At 40.8% G+C, this 14,465-nt stretch overlaps 2 protein-coding genes across 2 annotated transcripts in view; both read right to left on the bottom strand.

The window, feature by feature from the left end:
• The window catches only part of LOC308090038 (H-2 class II histocompatibility antigen, E-S beta chain-like), a 99,920-nt gene that overhangs the window by 85,077 nt on the left and 378 nt on the right, over positions 1-14,465 (bottom strand). The gene's annotated exons all lie outside the window — the stretch shown is intronic.
• Positions 5,749-14,344, bottom strand: LOC308090099 (H-2 class II histocompatibility antigen, E-S beta chain-like). The gene is made up of 8 exons (XM_080435126.1): positions 14,189-14,344; positions 13,575-13,829; positions 11,686-11,958; positions 9,488-9,704; positions 8,366-8,433; positions 7,598-7,711; positions 7,077-7,133; positions 5,749-6,135 (listed from the first exon to the last, which is right to left on the bottom strand). Exons 1-7 carry the CDS (start codon positions 14,253-14,255, stop codon positions 7,096-7,098), a joined length of 1,032 nt encoding a protein of 343 aa, XP_080291252.1. The 5' UTR covers positions 14,256-14,344; the 3' UTR covers positions 5,749-6,135; positions 7,077-7,095.

Below are 14,465 nucleotides of genomic sequence, written 5' to 3'. Positions count from 1 at the left end.
CTGCAAAAGAGCACACACACACACACATATTAGTTCACTATGCTCACAGAAGGCATCAAATAGGAGTTCAAATGGACCATCATTATATAAATACAGTGGGTTTAAAACATACAACTACATACCATGTACACAAAACAATCTGACTGCATTAAATAGCTTAATACATTGACACACATTTCAAAACAACCTGACATTACGCGCACATAATAAAAACATCCTTACCACAGGGCGAGCAGAGTGGAGCGCACCTTAATGGCAGAATTCTGCCCCACAAGCTACACACTCCATTGTTAGCCCCATTTAAAAGTAGCAATAACTATAAATGAACTATTACATTTACCATGGGTGACGCTGGATCACACTCTGCCCGCCTGTGCAAAATCTGCAAACAAATCTGTTGTTGAATGACAACTTCCTGCTTTTAAAAGGCCAACCAGACCATGATTGGACAGCAGTCGGATTGGTTCACCAATCATGATCCATCCTCAGCTCTACACACACACACACACACCACAGGGGGAATACGTCCACACGGCGTAGTGTCATCAGTGGGTCGTACCTAGGGGGGTGGAGTCGGCTCGGGGAAAACACAGATTTCCCCCAGCTGGTATAGACCGAGGGATGTGGGGTTTTCCAACTCATATGCTGTAAAAGTATACCAATTTAAAAAGCAGGCGTCATGGCTTGCCAGATCACAGGCACAGAACCTTGTTGCCACTCGACAAGGAACGCTACATTAGCAAATTAAACAAGAGTCCGATTGGAATGTTGTCCTGACTGGACAGAGGATCCAACACAACACAATGGCCCGAGGTTATCTGCTTTAATCGCCCGGTAAGAGACACTATTACATTTTCTATAGATATGATCAATTAAACTTATCATAATATCAAAAAGCAAAAGCCATTCATTCATCAAATTTGTTTATAACACGTTTTAGTGAATTCCAAGTACAGGAGACATCAACGCCATTACAGTTTGGAAACGCAGTTCAACATGCAGCGATTTACACACAAAACAAGCCAAACCCGGCTATCCTCGTTTAAAACCTACAGAAAACACAATTGTAAATCTGGCAATGAACACAGAGCTAAATCCTGCATGATATTAAATGGCGCACTTTGCCAAATGATAATGGCGTCGGTACGTGCCGTTCCGTCTCTAAACTGTACTTCAAATTCACTATAAACATTATTGATGACTTAATGGCTGTTGGGTTTTGATATTAGGGTAAGTTTAATTGATCGTATCTTGTAATAGTGTCTACCAGGCGATTAAACACTGTGCATATGTAAACATGTTTTGTAACAAAGAGGGAGACGAGAGGTAACCAGAAGACTCGTCCCAAAACACGCTCGCCCCCATTTTTCTCACCGACCAGCGGTTCTTGTATTCTTGTATTTGTTTTACGGAGGATAAGGTTTGAAATAACTCAGGGTTAGGCATAGTTTTACTGAGGTTCAGTTTAGGAATAAGGTTATGTTTTGGCACCGTTTTACTGAGATTACGTTTAGGAATAAGGTTATGTTTAGGCATAGTTTTACTGAGGTTACGTTTAGGAATACCAGGTGAATCCTCGCAGGTTTGCCCCAGGGCGACTGTGTTTTGGGGCGAGTGTTTTGGTATTCAGACGGAGATGTAAAGAGGGAAACAGATCTCCGATCTCAGTGGTGCTTGTGCTGAAACTTGACTCATGCAATAAGATATAAGGATAATCTGATAAACCACATGAACCCCAGCTTACGTATTCTGGGGGGAACATAAACCAAACATTGACAATCTAGCTCACAGTTACAACGCGTCGCGTTCCGACGCGCTGTGAGCTCATAGATGTTTGGTCTTTTTAGTCACATATATCTTAATAATAAGTCAACTTTTCCGAGGGTGAGTGGACGATTGTGTTCCAGCTGTCCTTCTGATGGATCTTTCTTGGCTGACAATGTTTCTATCGTCCATAAAACAGCTCTGAAAGTGATCCAAACGATCGTGTATGATGTAACTCTATGAGGCAGATCGTTCTGTTTTCCCCCAAGCTAAAAATCGAATGGGGCGTTCCTGGGCGTTCCCGTCTATCTCTGTGTGTATCTATAAGACAACATTAACTCCACCCGGTTACACATATATGAAAATAAAAAGAAATTGCCTGTCAAAATTGGAGATGAACATACAGACTTCTTCCCACAAGGCAGAGGGGTGAAGCAAGGCTGTTTTATGCAGGTGATCAGGTCATACTGTATCCTACTAGAGAAGGTCTTCAGCAAAGCTTGGACATTCTTCATCAGTACTGTCAGACCTGGGCCCTGACAGTGAATATGAAGAAGACCAAAATTATGACCTTCCAAAAATTATCACGGTTACAGAGAAATTACTCAACATTCAAAATAGGTGGGACCCAAATAGAACAAACAAACTTCTATACGTATTTGGCTTCCAAAGGAAACCTCTGTTCAGCTGTGAAGGAACTCAAAGAGAATGCCATCAAGTGTTCAGTTCAAATCCAATTTCCAATCAGGATATGGCTCAAATTATTTAATTCGGTTATAGAATCCATAGCACTGTATGGCAGTGAGGTATGGGGCCCTTTATTAGAAAGTGATTGGGCAAAATTGGACAAAAATCCAGTTGAGATCCTGCACGCAGAGTTCTGCAAAACTATGATCCTGGTACAAAGAAAAAGCACAAACTCTGCATGCAGGGCTGAATTAGGCCAATATCCTTTACTTCTTAATATACAAAAAAGATCTATTAAATTCCGGAGCCATATTAAAAAGAGTGACCCCGCCTGTTACCATTATAAAGCCCTTGCCTGCCAAGAGTTGAACATAGCCTCAGTCAACTGGTCCTGAAACTAGCTGACCTTTCACCTTCTGACATCACAAACCACAGCCAGCCTCAGTGCAGCTTCACTATCAGTCAGAAGGTTAGACCTAACCACATTATAACTAAACATTAGACCTAACCACATTATAACTAAACATTAGACCTAACCACATTATAACTAAAGATTAGACCTAACCACATTATAACTAAAGATTATACCTAACCACATTATAACTAAACATTAGACCTAACCACATTATAACTAAAGATTAGACCTAACCACATTATAACTAAAGATTAGACCTAACCACATTATAACTAAAGATTAGACCTAACCACATTATAACTAAAGAAAAAGATAAATACATCACTTATTGGAATGAACTTACACAATCACAACACAAACATATTTGGTCCTAAACAGACGGTATACTGTGGCAGACTACCTGAGCACAGTAACTGATAAAAACCTGAGAAAGACATTGACAATGTACAGGAAACAGATGTACAGACAGAGAGACAGAGACCGACCCCTACTTGACATATAAGATATAAATGAACAGTGGTGTTACGACCTTATAAAGTCTAGAGGCTATAAAGAGGTACAATATCTAAACAAAATATCACAAACCAGAGGAACGGAAAGAGTTTACAATTTATTAATAGGATCAAACTTAAACAGATTAGGGAAAGCACAAAACTTCAGGGTGGCCAAAGCCAAAATACTCCAACCCTACCTGAAAAGAAAACCTAAACTACACCAAAACAAGAGTTACAGTCTAGGCCGTCGGTTCTCAAAGTGGGGTCCGGGGAACCCCAGGGGTCCTTGGAGGGGTTCCAGGGGGTCCCCAGCAAAATGTGTTAATATAGCATCACAATCATTTTAAATCACTTCAACCTTTTACACTTAGGTTATTCAAAAATAGCAGATCTACAAGCTCATAGCGCGGCACCGAGTGCCGCGCTATGAGCTTGTAGATCTGCTATTTTTGAAAAAACATGAAAATGAGTGAATTACTCATTTTCTGAGTGAGTTTTTAACACAAATCTTGGCTTCTGGGGGGTCCCTGGAACAAAATATTTCGAGATGGGGGTCCGCGGCCAAATACATATCATGTTGGGGGTCCTTGCCATGAAAAAGTATGAGAACCACTAGTCTAGGCTCCCTAACTAAACAAAACAGGCTCAAAACGGGGAACAAAACAAATGGCGGCACACCCCTACCAAGCTTCCCTTCTCTAGTACACTCAGGTGAAGGTTTGGAACATAGTGAAGTGAAGTTTCCTATCTAATAAGTGTCTGTACTTTAAACACACAGTATTAAAGTTACCTTTACGCACTAAACAGAAAAAGGTATGGCACACAGCCTATATAGACCTACAGTAGTAAACACCAACTAACTAACAGAAAGGGTTCAGCACATGGAGGTGACGGAGGGTAAACAGGACTGTAAAGGAGCTTCTAACAGGCTTTTATGCTGGCTGGGCTGATTGAGGATGAAGCCCAGGTGTGTCTCCAGACACCACGCCACTCCTCCAATCTCCACTCCACCCTCCAATTACCAAACGGGGCACTGAGAACACTCAGAGGGTTAAAACACAATATGAGGCCACACAGGGCCGTAACACATGTCATCAGTGTTTCCCATTCATTTCATAGACTGTGGTGGCCCACCGTTGTCTAATTTGGGTGGACCCATCACCCCAGATCACCCTAGAAGGTCTAGGTCCACCCATAACCCCGGACCAGCCTATGGGGTTCAGGTCCACCCATAACCCCGGACCACCCTAGAAGGTCTAGGTCCACCCATAACCCCGGACCAGCCTATAGGGTTCAGGTCCACCCATAACCCCGGACCACCCTAGAGGGTCCAGGTCCACCCATCACAGGGAAACAGTGATGTCATAATGATCTTAACACATTCATTATCACACATTATAAATGATTACATAATAAACTAGAAAAAGTGCTCCTCGGAGCACAGGTCTCCGCCAGGTCAGGTAGGCTATTGTGGCCTCCTGGTGGCGCTATAATAGGCCAATGTGAAAGGGGTGCCATGTGTTCTTAGGCCTTGCACGACAATTGGACCCTGACTGCATTCATGATTTGAGGCATTTTGTTAAAAACATTTGTTTTGCTAAATTAGACCTGCTGGTGGCGCTATAACAGGCCAATGTCAAAAGGGTGGCATTTGTTCCTCAACATAGTGTGAATGTGCGTGCAAAGTTTGACCGCAATCGGACAGTGCGTTCATGATTTGCGGAATTTTGTTCAAAACAAGCCAATAATGCAAACTTTAGATGTCAATCTTAGCCAATCAGGATAGAATATGAAAAATCAAACACATCCGTCTTGATCACATGACTATAGAGATCTTGTGTACCGATTTGCGTGAAATTTGGATAAAATTGGAAGGAGTAGTATAAAATAATGTGTTTTACATAAGTCGACCTCCTGGTGGCGCTATAAAAGGCAGATGTGAAAAATGCAGGGCAAAGTTTTTTTGTTGACCTCTAGGGAGTGTGCATACAAAGTTTTACACAGATTGGTGCAGTTATAGGTAAAAACACGAACCGGCCTGTTATAGCGCCACCTGGCTGATTGGAAAATGAGATCAACGGATAATGGGAATGTGCGTGCAAAATTTCACGGAAATTGCATGCTGTGTTCATGATTTGAGGCATTTTGTTCAAAACGGAGCACTCCTGCAAACTTTGGAAGACATTTTTAGCCAATCAGGATGGAATATGAAAAATCTGAAAGACCTGTTTCGTTTAATGACTATAGAGATACTGTGTACCGATTTGCGTGATTTTTTGACAAATATTTCAAAAAATATGTTTTGCACAAATCGGCCTCCTGGTGGCGTTATAAAAGGGCCATGAGAAATATTTGGGGCAGAGGTTCTGAATTGGCATCCAGGGAGTGTGTGTGCACAGTTTCGCTGCGATCAAGCCAACGGTGCCGGAGATTAGCTGGTCACAGACGGACGGACGGACAAACATGGACACACGGACACACGGACACACAGACGGATGGACAGGGTGAAAAACATACTCTCTCGCCATGCCTTTCGGCCTGGCGGAGACAATGACCAGGTCGAACTGGGCGAAACACCGGGAAAAGACAGAGTCTGCACACTAATTCTCGTTAGCCTTGGCTAGCTAATTAGCATTTGTGAAAAAGGTTGATGATGTCATCATTTTGCTGCTGTTATTAGTATTTAAAAGCTGAATGGACACACATGTATTTACTCCTCTCTCCACCATGGGGAAGCGATGACTCTTTGCTTCTCTGAAAACACACCCAGGTGTTCTGTGAAAAGACAATAAACCAATAAGAATCAGAATGTATTAACGGTGTGAACATGTTAACACTTTAGAATAACCTTCCCTTATAAAATTAAATTAATCATTCCCAAAGGATTAGTTAATGTGTTACTTATAACTTGTTAAATGTGTGTTAATGGTTAATGCTTTAACGATTATTTATAAAACTATGCTATTAATAGTTAATAGATCATGAACAAGTTATTAGTAGGCCTAAACTACTTAAAAACCTAACCTCCCAGCACCTTCCCTGCAACTACAGTAACCATCAAAGAAAAAACAACTCAGTCCATTCAAACAACATTTGACCAATACTTTGTCAATAGTGTATCTTAGTAGGAAGGGCAGCTCAGTTGGTAGAACACTCTCCTTTGGACCACAAGGTTCTGTCTTTGATCCTGCTAGTGATGGAATGATCAGTGTTTTCAATTAACTGAATCAATGGTACAGTTCACTGAAATGTTGTGTTCAATGAACTGAATCATTGGGTACAGTTCACTGAAATGTTGTGTTCAAAATGATTGGTTCAGAGTTTGGCTGCATTGTGTCGTCTCTTCACTTCCTAACTGAGTCACCTGAACGTCCTCTCAGGCTATGGGATCTAAACTCCTGCGTCATGTAAAACATGTTTATATTTGATTGATGATGAATGGTCCAAACTACACAGTTCACCAAGAGCCCCCCCCCCCCATCTGACAATCATTTGATTATTACATTTGATTATTAGATTCATTATTATAAGAAATTAAGCAAAAGACACATGATAATGTGAATTCACGCGGCCGGGATGGTTTACCAGGCTAGTTGGTTCACTTCTTACACAAGCATGTTGTTTTGTGTATGTTTTCTAGTTTTATACACTTTTATACATTAAAACTGTATGAATGTATGTAAAAAGGTTTAGTAAAAAAGAAAGAGGAAGTGAACCTGGGTGTGTGGGAGGAGTCTAAAGATCGTCATTGGCTGTCGGCACCAGAATACGACCTGATAGAAAAAGAATAGAGACAGTTAAAACAGACACACAAATAAATCCTATGTACTGTATTGTGTGTATTTCTCCATAAAATGCATAAATGTACACACAACACAATAACACAACAACACAACAACATAAAGGTTCAGTCATCAGGGTCACATGTTGCATCAGAACTAATTTGAACATTTGACTCTTATTTAAGACTAAATGTGACAACATAGAACACACTTTGACCTCTAACTAGGTCGTCTAAACTGGTCTAAACTGATTAAGGTTCTAAACCAATATAAACCAGTTTAGGTTGTGGCTTTACATGTATGTTTGTTTGTTTGTTTGTTTGTTTGTTTGTTTGTTTGTTTGTTTGCATTTATGTGAGGGTTCCACATGTCATGTGATCCTCTGTTGATCTGACCTCATTTCTTCCACTGGCTAGATTAATTAATGAAACATGTTAATTAAACATGCTAATCACCTTGTTTCTTCCACTGGTAGTAGATGAATCCAGACAGGAACAAGACCAGACCCAGAACCAGACCTGATGCTCCCATGGCCACCTTGTTCTTCACTGACTCTGGCATGGAGTCATCTGACAATACAAATATTATATTAATTATATTATATTATATTATATTATATTATATTATATTATATTATATTATATTATATTATATTATATTATATTATATTATATTATATTATACATTCTATAAATGTCTTTATACCTGCAGCCATTAGTAAACAAAGATGATGTACCTCATCTAGACAAGACTAAAGCTCTAAGTAGGTGAGGCTCCTGTCATGACCTTCTTATTAGAATGGTTACTTTTTTAGGATGTTTTAATGTATTTGTATTGATTCTTATTTCTGGTGTCTGTATTATTATTGTGTCTTGTTTTTAATTGGATTGCTGTGTTTCCTTTCTGCAAAACAAATGTACCTTCAGGTACAAAAAGAGAAGAATCCTTGAACCCTTAAAACAGAGTGCAGTGTAACACATTACAGTAGATTACAGTAGAATACAGTAGATTACAGTAGAATATAGTAGAATGCAGTAGAATACAGTAGATTGCAGTAGAATATAGTAGAATACAGTAGATTGCAGTAGAATATAGTAGAATGTAGTAGATTACAGTAGATTGCAGTAGAATATAGTAGAATACAGTAGATTACAGTAGAATATAGTAGAATGCAGTAGATTACAGTAGATTACAGTAGAATATAGTAGATTACAGTAACTGACCCCAGTCCATCTTGATAGGCGCGGTCAGGCTGGGATGTTCCACCATGCATGTGATCTTCTCTCCTGATCTGTAACACACACACACACACACACACACACACACACACACACACACACACACACACACACACACACACACACACACACAAAAAGCACAGCACAGCATGTCTGATGAGGATGATCAGTACATACGCACAGGTGCCCCCTCTGCACCACAGTGCGGGGGGGGGGGGGCACCACGGTGCCGAGGGGGCACCCAAAATGACCCATGCCGCTCATTATAATAACTAAACGATGAACTATTATATTTAAATGTAAGATTAAATACAATTATGCACCATATCACTATACCGTTATAGGCAATAAGATAAGCTTATACTGATATTTTCTCCACCTAAAATAATCATGACGTGCGTGCGTCCTCAAGTTGAATGTGTGTCCATGTGGATCTGCTCAGAGCTGAAGCGGCCCCTCCTCCCCGCCCGGTCTGGCAGTGAGTGAGCAGCTGTTAATTAGCACTAACATTAGGACAGATTGTGAAAGTAGCCGATCTACAAGCTGAAACGCGCCGCGCTTCGACACATTGATCCGTTGATCTTTGTTATTATTTCGTTTTTTGGAGAAAAAAAAAAGGTTTGACTATTTTTGTGTAGGAGCGTGAATGCCCCGCTGGGCTCTCCTCCGCTCTAGTGTTTATTGTGTATTCCACTATTCCCTCCCCATTGCAGAAAATATAGGAAGGCAAGAGGCAGAAGAAACTTAGCAACGAGATATGCACGTTATAGCGTATTCCTGTGTGTGTATTCATGTATAGCACACTCGCTCGCGGGTCTCTGTGTGAGTTCGTCATGCTTGCACGACGACGAGCTTGCTGCGTAGTTGTGTCTGGAGTGTGTGTGTGTGTGTGTGTGTGTGTGTGTGTGTGTGTGTGTGTGTGTGTGTGTGTGTGTGTGTGTGTGTGTGTGTGTGTGTGTGTGTGTGTGTGTGTGACTTAATATTAGCCTACCAATTAATGGGCAATTTTCAGCAAGTGAGTAACACTTGTTTTGTTTTTAAAGCATATAATGTATAGGTGTCTATTAGGTGTGTATTTCTATGTATAGGTGTCTGTTAGGTGTGTACCTGGGTGTGTACTCCAGGTAGGAGTGGTACTGGTAGTACCAGTCTCCATCAGACAGCACGTCAGTAGAGGAGAGAACAGAGGTCAAAGGTTCTTGACCTATCCACCAGGTCACCAGGATCACTTTAGGATAGAAGTCGTAGCTGCTGCACCTCAGCATGTGAGTGTGTTCACCACGACGAGGGGGAGTCTCTGACTTCAGACTCACTTTGGGCTCCACTGGATAAATAAGATTATTATTATTATTATTATTATTATTATTATATAACCGTCATAGGAAATAGGAACATGTTATTATCATTAATAATTGTATATCATCCAAATGATCCAGAAAGCTGCAACACACTTGTTCTTCAACCAGCCAAAATGTTCACATTTCCCGGCTCTCCCCCGTTCTCCTCTCCCTCCATTGACCCTCCAGTTACTGCCCTCACAGAGTACAAAACACTGATGTTGGCCTACAAACCAACCAAAGGTATAACACCTCCATATACCTGATCCAACCCTATACAACCTCTCAGCCTCCACACGTCCTAGACTCTTCTCCTTTCCCTAAAACACCCTGGACAACGCTCCACACGTCCTAGACTCTTCTCCTTTCCCTAAAACACCCTGGACAACGTTCCACACGTCCCAGACTCTTCTCCCTTCTTGACCTAGCCTTGATGATATAATGCAGTCTTATTCAAAGGTTAAAATGTCATTTAGATCATTTAGATAGCATATTATGTAGACAGATGCCAGGTTCAACCTGGCATCCTATAACTTGGATAGTTTCAATGTACATATTATTTATTTGTTTGATATTATACTGTTTAGACTGATGATAGGTTATTGGTTTACATATGATCCTAGATTACTATTTCTATGCAATTTATGTATTACCTCATGTTTTCCTTGCTTACTGTAAATCACTCTGGATTAAGAGCGTCTGATAAATGCCTACATTGTAAATTATAACTGTAAGTGTCAGTGTTTGGCCACCAGATGGCACCAGAGTACTGTAGATTCTACAATAGTCTACAGTTTTCTACAACGTAGAATGCATTTAATATAATATAATTTAAACATATTAAATAATTCACAGTTACACAGTGCTTTACATAAACAACAATAAACCAAGCAATATCATTGTATGAAAATGATATTGCTTAAAGTAATACTAGGTAACGTTTTCAACAAAACTAAAGTTAAATTGTATATCTTTTGTCAGTGGCAAAAGTTTCACAACACCCACTCCATGAATTTCACCCCCGGAAGCCTTTTATTTATATATTTTCTATTGAAAGTGGACTGGGGGGACATTCCCGGGGAAATGACGTTCCTGGCCAACGTCATGACGTCGTGGCCGACGTCCCCAGGAACTACCGCAACGGTTTCCTGTTTGGCCAGGAACTACCGCGGTAATAGCAAAAAGGAACCTCACGCTGATGTTAAGAGAATGTAGGATTTGAAGATCGAAAAAGAACAGAAAAAGAAAGCACAGCTCATGGTAACTAATGCTCCACTGGCTAAGAGAAACGATCCGTAGATAGTATAAAACAATTAAAAGATCGCTTTTTGAAACGCTTCCGGCTTCCGGTGAAAACGAATGGAATTCTGGGTAATCGAGGATTACGGAAATTGTATGCAGTGACGGTAGTGACCAGCAGAGGTTGCTAAAAATCGTTATTTGGGATTCTGCATTGTATAACTTTAATAAACAAACAAAACAATACACATAATCCTGTAAAATATTGTGATTAAAAACATACAAAACAAACTAGTTAAGACAATAATTAAAATATAAAATCAGGTGGTGAAATGAAGTGTATAGAGGTGTGTTTTAGCCTGCATGGTTCTTTTTAACGATAGTTTAAAAAACATTAATCCTGGTGTCTTTGTTTTAGGCAGGTCATTATGTGTAGGTGAGAACGCTCATAGCCTATAGATCTATGTTTCATTTATAGGCTACTCGGTGTACGATGGTGACACGGCACCACATGTTGTGAGCTTGTAGATCTGCTATTTCCACTGCTTGACAGCCTGTTACAGTATAAATCAAGAGGATCTGAAATGTTTCTCAGCAGATAAAGAAATATGTAATAATTATTATATGATCAATATTAACACCATTAATCATCTCTGAATAGAATCATGTGATTTCATGTTATAGTTTATGAGGTGATGAGTGTAGAGTGCTGCTCTGAGATCAGCTCACCTCTCTTGTTCAGAGCATCGGAGTAGTAGCCCTCAATGTTGGGTTTGCAGCGTGCCTCTCGGTTTCTTCTCATCCTAGCCAGTGCTCCAGGATCTTTATTCATGCGCTCTGCGTTCTTCACACCAAACTCAGTGTATCCAACCCACTGATCTACTCTACTGTCCCACCTGATGAACTCATCACCATCGAAATTCTGTGAGTATATGAACTGTATGTCCTTCAGCTCACTGGAGTTGAACACACAGCGGTGAGCCACATAGAACACATATCCATCTGGAAATAGTCGACAATGAAAAATGTCATTAATGTTCAGTTTTATTCATCTGTATAATATCAACACTAGGCTAACTGCCCCCCATCAGCCAAATATGTCTCTACATAAAGTCTACAATAGGTTCAGGATGTGAAATCTGGCATTAAAATGTTTTAGGTTTTGTTTCTCTATGTGTCCAGTTGTCTAGTGCGGCTGAGTAAACAAGGACTCTGTCTGTCTGTCTGTCTGTCTGTCTGTCTGTCTGTCTGTCTGTCTGTCTGTCTGTCTGTCTGTCTGTCTGTCAGTCAGTCAGTCCGTCCGTCCAGCTGCTGGAATCTAATGTTGACCGGGCATAAACTATACCCCCCCCCCCCCCCCCGCACCTGTGTTGCGGACCACATGCGTGCGCGACTCATGCGCGAATGTTTTGTATTCATTCATTCATTAACCGACCATAAAACAACATTAACACAAATGTTTTACTTAAGCTAAAGTGTCTGTCTGTCTGTCTGTCTGTCTGTCTGTCTGTCTGTCTGTCTGTCTGTCTGTCAGACAGACCCCATCATGTATTTCCAGGATAACAGAGATAACACTTGCAAAAAAGGTTGTTATTTTGAGAGCGAAATGCCTCACAATATGAATACATTCTGATATGTTTTATTTTGATGGTAACTGTTGTATAATCGTATTATCTTGGATTTTGACATAATTCATGTCTTTATATTGAAAATCCAAATAAATAAGTAAAGTGTGTGTGTGTGTGTGTGTGTGTGTGTGTGTGTGTGTGTGTGTGTGTGTGTGTGTGTGTGTGTGTGTGTGTGTGTGTGTGTGTGTGTCAGTGGCGTTCCCAGGAATTACATTTAGGGCAGGCGACTTTTTTTTCTTCTCCCCCCCCCCCTCCCCACGAAGGGGGGGGGGGGCGGGGGTATTCGGGGAAAAATCTCGGGGGAAACAAGTTAACAACAACACTACACTGACTACAAAACTGAAAAACGTGAATAAAAACAATATGCCAGTATAATCAATCAATCAATTCTTCAGCGGTGGTCTCTTGCTCTCTTCATGTTGTAGTTTAGTAATGAATGGCTCAAGCTGCCCTCAGAACCCCTTTTATGCCGTACAGGTGATGGCCCAGACACTCCTAGCACCCCATGAAGACAAGGCATACATTTGCATCACTATAGGCGGGGGTCGCTCTGCTGAATGGATACGGTAGCCGCCTGCCTGCGTGAATGGACCATAGAGTTAAAAATAATAGAGAGGGCACCCGAAATCTCCTCCCATCCACTTGCATTGAGTTGCTCACCCAGCCATAGAGTTAGGGGAATGGACGAGGAGGCGGGCCAATGGTCCGACGGACACTATTCTGTTTGGATTTTTTTCACTGCCTGTTTTTCGGTCAGTCTTTTACTTTATTTTCTAGGGGAGGTGAGATTTTAGTTGGGCAGGCGGCCGCCTGCCCTGCCTCTATGGTGCGTACGCCACTGTGTGTGTGTGTGTGTGTGTGTGTGTGTGTGTGTGTGTGTGTGTGTGTGTGTGTGTGTGTGTGTGTGTGTGTGTGTGTGTGTGTGTGTGTGTGTGTGTGTGTGTTCAACCGTTTTAGTTAATAACTATTGTGTTAATAGTATTCATGTACCTTTCACTGGTGGTTTCTTCAAGGCAGTGCGAACGATGTCCAGCTGGCCTTTGCAGTACGCCTGCTGATTCAAAGCATTTTCATAAGCTCCTGGGAAGGTGATATGATCTACAAACGGAGGCTGAGGCTCCACCGCCTTCCCTTTGTTGAAGTCTGCGTACAACAACACTTCACCATCCTGTCCCATCATACACTCTTTATATGAGTCTTTAACTGTGTCTGAACAGCTATAGACTGTAATCTCCTCATGGAACACTGGAAATAAAACAAAGATGACGTTAAATGACAAACTTCTTCACAGTGACAATAACACATAATCATCATGTTAAACAATCATGTTTGGTTCTTATATGAAGTGAAAGGTTGGATATTAAAAGTAGCTTCCTGTCAAACGTTTTATTCACACTGATTCAATATTGTATATACAGGTACTAAAAGGAGGGTGTGTGTGTGTGTGTGTGTGTGTGTGTGTGTGTGTGTGTGTGTGTGTGTGCGTATGTGCGTGCGTGCGCATGTCATTTGTTTGTATTGTGCATTGTTCATATTTGGTTTTATATAATAACAGTAGATATAAATGTATATATTATATGATAACATAAATATAATGTACTTACTTCCTGGGATCGCTTTGACATGAAGTACAGAGGAGAGAATGAGGAGGGTGGCTGTAATCTTCATCATCACTGATCAAAACTGAACTGAATTCAATAGATGAGAATAAACAGATCAGAATAAACAGATCAGAATAAACAGATGTTTACTGAAAGAGAAGTTCTGGAGTCTGAAAGAGAATGAAGGAGGACTCGTTCTTTAGTTCAGAAGAATCAGCCAATCAGATTAAAGATAAGATGTTACATCATCTGTTTCCAGAAAGACGACAGTCTGGATTAT

Source organism: Gymnoscopelus braueri (assembly GCF_963280865.1).
Source record: "Gymnoscopelus braueri genome assembly, chromosome: 1".
NCBI lineage: Eukaryota > Metazoa > Chordata > Actinopteri > Myctophiformes > Myctophidae > Gymnoscopelus > Gymnoscopelus braueri.
This window is presented reverse-complemented; position numbering and strand designations above follow the sequence as displayed.